The sequence below is a fragment of the Strigops habroptila genome, chromosome 7 (assembly GCF_004027225.2).
Source record: "Strigops habroptila isolate Jane chromosome 7, bStrHab1.2.pri, whole genome shotgun sequence".
NCBI lineage: Eukaryota > Metazoa > Chordata > Aves > Psittaciformes > Psittacidae > Strigops > Strigops habroptila.
Window position 1 is genome coordinate 16,689,382 of NC_044283.2, and position 7,622 is coordinate 16,697,003.

Below are 7,622 nucleotides of genomic sequence, written 5' to 3' on the forward strand. Positions count from 1 at the left end.
GTTTTCTGACCCTGTGAATGTTTAAGAAAAAATTTGTTTTAAGCAAAACTTGGAAAAATCAGTGGAGAAAAATATCCTAAATCTTAGTCTGGATCATTGGGTTGGAATCTCTATTTAGTTAGGAAACACCAGTAGTTTTCTGTCTCAAAACATTATCTCCATTCTGGGTCACAAATGCTTCATTTTAAGATGAATCATGGAGTGTCTTTGCTTACCAGGGCTGTATTTTTAGAAGAGAATTATTAACGCCTGTATGCAATTCAGAACTGTCTGCAAAGCTGCCATTCAGCTCAAGTAATGAATGAGATCTGGCTGGGGTTCATACCTCATTTTGGTCCTGATCTCTTTCCCTGAATTCCATTTGTTTTCTGGGTGCTGCTCTGTTGACCTCCCATCTGGTCACATCTATAATCATGAGGTTTACTTTTTGAAATTAAGTATTTGAACTCTGGGAGGAAGAAAATGTTGCTGCTGATTTCTATAAATACTCTGTCATGTCAATCGGGTGGCACACTGATAACAGGGAGAGGATCCTGTGATCAGCAAACAATTCTCATTCATGGAACGTTTTCTAAACAGTTATAAACTCTCTCATGGCCTGAGAGGAGAAAGTTCTACTAGAATTTTTTTATAATTTACAGGCAATAATCTGAATGATAGTTCAGTTATACTTGAGCTACTTCAGCCTTAAAGCTGCTGAAAGGGAGCATTCTTGTTTCCATTCTTTCTTGCCCCAGCTTTAGTGCTCAAAAGGTCTTTTGGTCACCTCCTTGGCTCAATAATCCAGCAGCAAACGGTCTGCTTTTTTGAAATTATTTACTTTCTTTTCTCCTGCAGTTATTTGGGTTCAAACAGGAGGTTAACAAGTATTAGAAACAAAAAAGGCTTCACTTCCCCAACTTGTGCCATGTACTTTTTGATGTCTTAACTTTTAAATTGTTTTGATCTGGAACTATATACAACTCGCTGCAGAACCAAGTGCAACATGATTTTTAGGCTTGCTTGGCAGGAGTTCTTAACTCTTCTGAGAAAAGAAAGCACAAATATTTCTTCCAAAGATCTTGTTAACCACTGCATTTTTTTGCCAGGCTTCCTTGATTTTTTACACAATGAAAAGTATCCCCAAAGAAAAATACTACCAGAAAGGAGGAATGAGCAGAGGACAGACTAATCTAAATAAAGGATTTAGAAAAATGTATTTCTCTCCCTTAAGAGACAATATGTGTGTATATATCAGGTTTTCAGTAGTAAGGATGAACTTTCAAACTGTTCAGAGGCAGAAAGTGTTACTTAAAACTTACTTGAAATACCATGTGCTAAATTGGTTTTGTGAAGCAGTTGTGATCTCGATCCTGCTGGCTGTCTACCAAGCTTGGCTGCTCCCACATTGCTTTGACTGATGTATTGTAATGGGTCTGTGAACTTTCATCGTAGAAGAGAAAACTTAGGGGGGAATTAAGATTTAATTTTGTCGTCTTATATATTGAAACAGGTCTAACCAGGAATGCTTTGAAGAAGCTTATCTTCCAACTCTGCAAACACTGTTAAATGCTCCTGCAACTTCACCTTTGGCTGAAATAGATATCAGTAATGTTTCTGAACTGTTAGTGGACCTGACCAGACCAAGTGGACTGAAACATCAGTCTAAAAAATCTCAGGACTATCAGGTACAGTGTCTTAAACTGGAGGAAAACAATATTTGTGACTAGAGATTAAGAACTGATCCCCTTTACTTCCAGCTAGCTGTCTAGGCCTTTCTGATGTTCCTAGGATCAGCAACTGAATTAAATGAGTGATGGTTCAGGTAATGAAATCTTTTAGCTTGACCTTACCCCAACCTCCATCCTTGATTTCCTGTCACTCTTACAATTAAAAGAGGCTTGTAGGAACTTGCACCATGGCTAACTGTCTATATTGGGAAAAGTGGAAAAATCAGGTGTTTATTCTGTAAGATCAGCCATTAGCTGCTTAAATCTGAATGATCACATTGCTGTCTTTTGTAAATAGTTCCCAGCAAATTGTCTGATACTTAATTTCTTTCCTTTACAGGACTTAACAGTGCATGATAGTTTAGCAGTGAAAATTTGCAATGAAATCTTGAGGGACCCAACAGCGCCAGATGTTCGTATTTACACAAAAGCTTTAAATTCACTGGAACTCAGCAGTTCTTCCACAGAGAATCTTCTGGTTCTGATCAATGAGATTCTAGAGGTAGTACATAAATAACATGGTTCTTCTTTAATCACTAACCATCCAGTATTCTGATGCACTTGAAAACGAAGAGCCTTTTGCTTACTATGACAATGTGACTGGAATTTCTCTTTAACCAGTCTTTGAAAATTACTTTTTGATGCGTCGTTTCCAGAAATCTGAGCTCATGTCACTGTATGATTTACAGATTTCAGCCACCATAGATAGTAAAATCAGCATGAAAGCATGCCCAACTTGATATATTTCAATACAGTAAGTTCTTCTGATTACTGTAGTGTCGTTAATTTTTTTTACATTAAAATAAAATTCAATGTGGAGTTTCCCAGTTTGGAGGCTTATTTTTAGTGAAATATTATCAGCTGAAATGTTACACCTAAAGTTACACTGTAACTGTAAGATCATTGGGCAACCTGAAAAGGGTGCTTGATTTAAGATAAAGCGGGAAGGGATTACAAGTGATGTGACAGGTTTTACATTAATGATTTTTTTTAATATGGGGAAAACCACAGTAAGATCTGGGAGTGTGACAGAAGACAACGATGGTATGTAGAAACGTTGAAAAGAAGGCTGACGTACTATGGGCATATCATCCAGGGGCAGCTGCGCTCCAGGACTCGGCTGGAAAGGTCCAGTCACTTTAATGTTGTTTGGATTTTTTTGGGGGTTTCAGTGCCTGGTGGTGATGGAGAAAGTGTTTCTCCTTTCAACTTGACTTATCATGTCACGCCTTGTATCCTTTGTGCAGTAAATTGAACTAATCCTATCAGTTAAACTTACTAATGGGGGGAAACTTTAATGAGTAAAAGAAATAGTTGTAAAATGAAGTAGCATTTAATAGTAAATGTCTCTTCTCCAGGAAGTGAAAGATAAACTGTGTCAAAGAGCTCTTGAGAAGTTCAAGATGAACTTGACCAAAGATCCTAACATGGGCAAAGAGCACACTGAAATGACTGAGGAAACGGGCCTCTCTGAAAGGACACAGGAAACCGAGACCACATTATCTGAAAATACTATTCAAAATGAAGAAGGTAATTTAGGAGACGTGCAGTTTAGTAGTAGGTATACACCGGAGTGGCTTGTTTAGGTGCTATGAAAATAACTGCTAGATTTCCCTCCATTGAATTAACTTACTTTGTGGAAAAATGGGAAAAGGTACTGCCTAGTCAATACGCATACAGATTAAAATGCTGCTTGTACTGAAGTATTTTCTGATTTTTATTGCTTTTTTATCAGATTCTGTTTTCTTATTCTCCATATTAGTGCAACTAGTGCTGGATTTTGAGTCTTAAGCTGTGCCCTGCAGCTCTTTCTTTTTAACAAAGACTGTATTAAAACGGGCTTTAGTTTTTTAGCTCTTTGACACACTTATGTGCCTGCTGAATACTGGTGCTGATCAACTCACCTTTAGAAAGTGACTTGCTAACTTGGAGGAAGAAGCAGGTACTTTGTGGGGTTTTTAGGCTTTGGAGTTACCATGCCTGTGCTACTTACAGGCTGTATTGTAGCAGTATATGGCTGATATCTTCAGTGTTGATGCTGGTCCGTCCTTGCTACGAGCTTATAGGTTGGAGCCACATTTGTTTTTGTTGCTATTTAGGAGCTGGAAGTGGAAATAGCTGGAAGAGTTTCCACTGCCTGCACAGCTTACACAGCTGCATGTGCCTTCGCAGTGCACACTGGGCTGGTGGCACAGAAAGTCTGACATGTTTCAGCAGGAAAGCAACTTGTTTGGGATTGTCTGCAGCAGTAAAGCAAAGATGGTGACATGCAACTGTTTAAAGCAGATCACATTTTCTTTTAACATTTATTTTAATTATTTGTTTATATTTTCTAGTGGAGTATTTCAGGGCTTTAATCTGTTGTTTCTGGAAGTGTCAAATAATTCTTTACGTCTTCTATGTTGAAGTCTTTAAATATTTATTGGATGGGAAGTTGGAAGTATGCTTCTGAGACAATAGTTGTGCTGTTTTCTGTTACTACGTTATAATACTTTTTGATAATAATTTCTTACAAAAGAGGATTTTTGAGCATTTCCTAAAAGTAGGCTGTAAAAGAAAGCATTGTTTCCTCTCCCACCCCTCCCCAAATACATTTGGTATCATTAAAAATAAAGCAGCATCTACTTCAGATTTGTAAATGATAGCTGTGAGCAAAAAGGGCAACAGACGCTAGTTTTGTCCTTCAATTGCTGCAAAGGAGATTTAGATCTGATGTTAGGAAAAAAGCTTCCTAGCAATATGAGGCTACACCACTTTTTGATACAACCCATGATATTATTTGCCTCCTTGGCCAAGTGGCTGCACTGCTGGCTCATGGACATTCAGGTTATGGACATTCAGCTGATACAGTTGGTCCCTCACAGTTCAGTGTCCTGAAAGGGAAAGTCACTGTTCCCACACCTGTGGTCCTCCAACTCAGGGGAATGGGCAGCCCAAGGTCTATCGTATTATTGAAGACAGGGGCAAAAAAAGCATTGAATGCCATTGCTTTTTCTTCATCGCTATTAGTCAGGTGACCATCCTCAGCAAGAATCAGTCCCATGTTTTCTTTAAGCTTCCTCTTGCTATTAACGTTCTCACAAAAGCCCTTCTTGGTATCTGACACAGCACTGGCCAGTTTCAACTCTATTTGAGCTTTGGCCTCTTGTGTCTTTTCCCTGCACCTATGAACCACAGCTCTGTAATCTTCTCGCGAAGCCTGACCTTGCTTCCAGAGGACATACAGTTTCTTTTTCCTCTTGAGCTCCAGGAGGGGTCCCTAGTTCAGCCAAGCTGGTCTCTGTCCCGCTTGCTTGACTTCTGACACAATGGAAGGGGCTAAACAGCTATCAGGGATAGTTTACATGTGATTGACTTGTGCTGGGGCAGGGTTATTGCTGAGTGACACTTGAAGCTTCCTTCTAGCTGCCTTATCGAATTTCTAGTTTAAGGGAAAAATGGGGTTAAAATTGTGTGGGTTTTTTATGTAACAGCCAACACTTAACACACTGGTTACTTAAGATACATTAAAAGTTGATTATCTCTGACTTCTGCATGTGCTGTTCTGTTTAACAGAAAATAACAAAGACGATCTTCATACTCCAGTTAATGATGTTCAAAGTAAAGCAACTGCAAAACCAAAATCCACGAGAAACAAAACCGGCAAAGGTTTGCAGAATTTTTTCTGGCTACAATACTCCTTGTTTTTTAAAAAAGTAAACTTCCTACTGACTTTTTGTGACTGTATATATATAAACCCCATTCAGTCTTCATACTGCATTGTACTTTTTAAAGTTTTATTAGTTAAAAGATGAAAATAGTCTTTGTGGAAGTTTTTGTGCTGTCAACACTGACAACACAAATTCTAAAAAAAGAAGTCTGATTGCAGGATTTCAGGGTAATTTGGCCACTGTCACGTACAGTAACATACAGGTGGGTAGGAGAGAAGTGGTGTGTTGTGGGGGGGTTTGTTGGTGGTTTCGTTTTGCCACCACATGCTGTCTCTGGTGAGTGCATAGTTACATGTGTCAATGCGATATCAAACACTGAAGAAATATACAGAACTAGCTGAAGAGAAGAAATAGTATCACAATGTCAAAAGAGGCTTTTGCTTATGTTTAGGACAACGGAAAGCAGCGTCAGAAGTGAGGTCCATGAGCAGAAGGAAAACTGGCACAACTGCAGAATGCGGCAGTGCAAGGTAAAACCTTTTCTTTCCACCATCAACCCCCCGGTGTCTGTTCTAGCAAGGACATTTAATTCAAATGGTTTTCTTTTCCCAAACCTGCATCTTTAATATCTTCTATTCCTAATACACAGATAAATATTTAAGAAAAATAGTTTCCTTTGAACTGGTACTTTTGAAACAGCAGCAGGTTTGACAGCTTCACATTTTATTATCATTGCTAAGAGCCTGTAGTTCTTTTTTTCCTCTTTTAACATAGCTGTTGTGTGCAGCAGTAACGCATTCCAGCTGGCAAAGGCAGATGTTTGGCTTACATTATTACTCTTCTTCCAGTCACTTTTTCTGCTCTTTTTTAGTAACTGTTCTATGAAGGAATCAAATTTTTCAGTTAAATTCTCTCCTTCCCCCTTTTTGTTTCTTCTTTTTCAAGATGTAGTCAATAAGCTTTTAGAAATGACTGATGAGCGAATATATGCAATGCCTTGTGATCTTGTAGGATATAGGCATTAAAATGATGTCATCTTTGTAATTTTCAGCTGTGCTCACTATTTCTCAAGCAAGTATCCCATGGACTTTAGGGTGACGAGGGCCAATCATTCCTGTTTGCCTGCTCCTGTGTCTGCTTTGATACCATCGGATCTTTTGGGGGTTTTGCTTATTTTGCAACTGCTGACACATGGTCACTGATACTGCTGATTCTTGTCAGAAAATAAAAAGCTTATAATTAGTATGAAGTACTTTTGCTCTCTAAGACATTGCTTCAAATTTGTAAATGTAAATCTCTTGAGTTTGCTTAGTCTTTTTGGCCTTACTTTAAAATATTGTACATTTCAGTGGTGATGAGATTCCAGAATCTGTCCCAGCGTCCAGTTCAAGGCCTTCAAGACGAGCAAAAACGGTGGCACTTGAAAAAACGAGAATGAATCTTTCAAGACTTTTGAGTAGAGAAGCAGATCAGTGAAGACAAAAGGAGAGAAGGTGTCCTTTGCTGCTGCTGGTAGTTAACATCAGTCTTGAAACATAAGATTTGTTTTGTTGTTAGCCATATTTGACTCTTTTTATACTATGATCATTTATAATTCTAGAATTTTCTATGAACTTTTAAATTCTTTTTCAAATAGATGAATTTGATGATTTTCCCCAATATGAAGTCCATCATTCATGTAATAAAACCATATTAAAATATTACTGGAACTTGGATTTATTTATTTTTTTACTTTATGGGGAAAAATACTTTTTCTCTGCAAATAAAAATTGCTGGTGCTGGTAAGTACTCGCTAGTTAAAGCTGGTTTGATATTTAACATTATTCAGAGGGAATGTTTGACCTGGAGTGGTTGCTTGTGATGGCAGCAGCTTTGAATGTACCAACCTTTAACTGAATTTACTTTCTTCATTTATCAGCCTGCACACCCATGGACCAGGTTTTATTGTTCATGTTCATGTAAAACAGAATTGATCTTCATTGTGAGTTCTGCTTCCTGCAGGTATGTGTCCGCTGTATTGAAATAATGTCAAAATGGGGAAGCTGGGTTACTGATTTCACAAACCTAAGCCTGGAAGTCTGCTGCTGATCTCGCCTTTTTGTTATATAAAATCAGTAATGTGCTTTTAGGAAAGCATAAAAATATTTGTGGCATAAAGTAAGATCCAGTAAGGAAAGGAATACTTAAGTACACAAAAGGCAAAAAATGAAATACTTCCTAAGGCCAGTGTACTGTCTTTTGAAGTGGCAAGTGGGATTTCTTT

The 7,622-nt window shown here is 38.1% G+C and overlaps 1 protein-coding gene across 2 annotated transcripts in view; it reads left to right on the plus strand.

Moving 5' to 3' along the window:
• NCAPG (non-SMC condensin I complex subunit G) overlaps nucleotides 1–7,062 on the plus strand; it is a 42,802-nt gene extending 35,740 nt beyond the window's left edge. For both annotated transcript variants that reach the window (XM_030493215.2, XM_030493216.2), the window contains 6 exons: nucleotides 1,493–1,667; nucleotides 2,050–2,211; nucleotides 3,068–3,239; nucleotides 5,265–5,357; nucleotides 5,811–5,889; nucleotides 6,709–7,062. In XM_030493215.2, coding sequence (XP_030349075.1) covers nucleotides 1,493–1,667; nucleotides 2,050–2,211; nucleotides 3,068–3,239; nucleotides 5,265–5,357; nucleotides 5,811–5,889; nucleotides 6,709–6,835 — 808 coding nt within the window. In that variant the 3' untranslated portion in view covers nucleotides 6,836–7,062. The remainder of the gene's footprint in view (nucleotides 1–1,492; nucleotides 1,668–2,049; nucleotides 2,212–3,067; nucleotides 3,240–5,264; nucleotides 5,358–5,810; nucleotides 5,890–6,708) is intronic.
• Nucleotides 7,063–7,622: the final 560 nt, after the last annotated feature.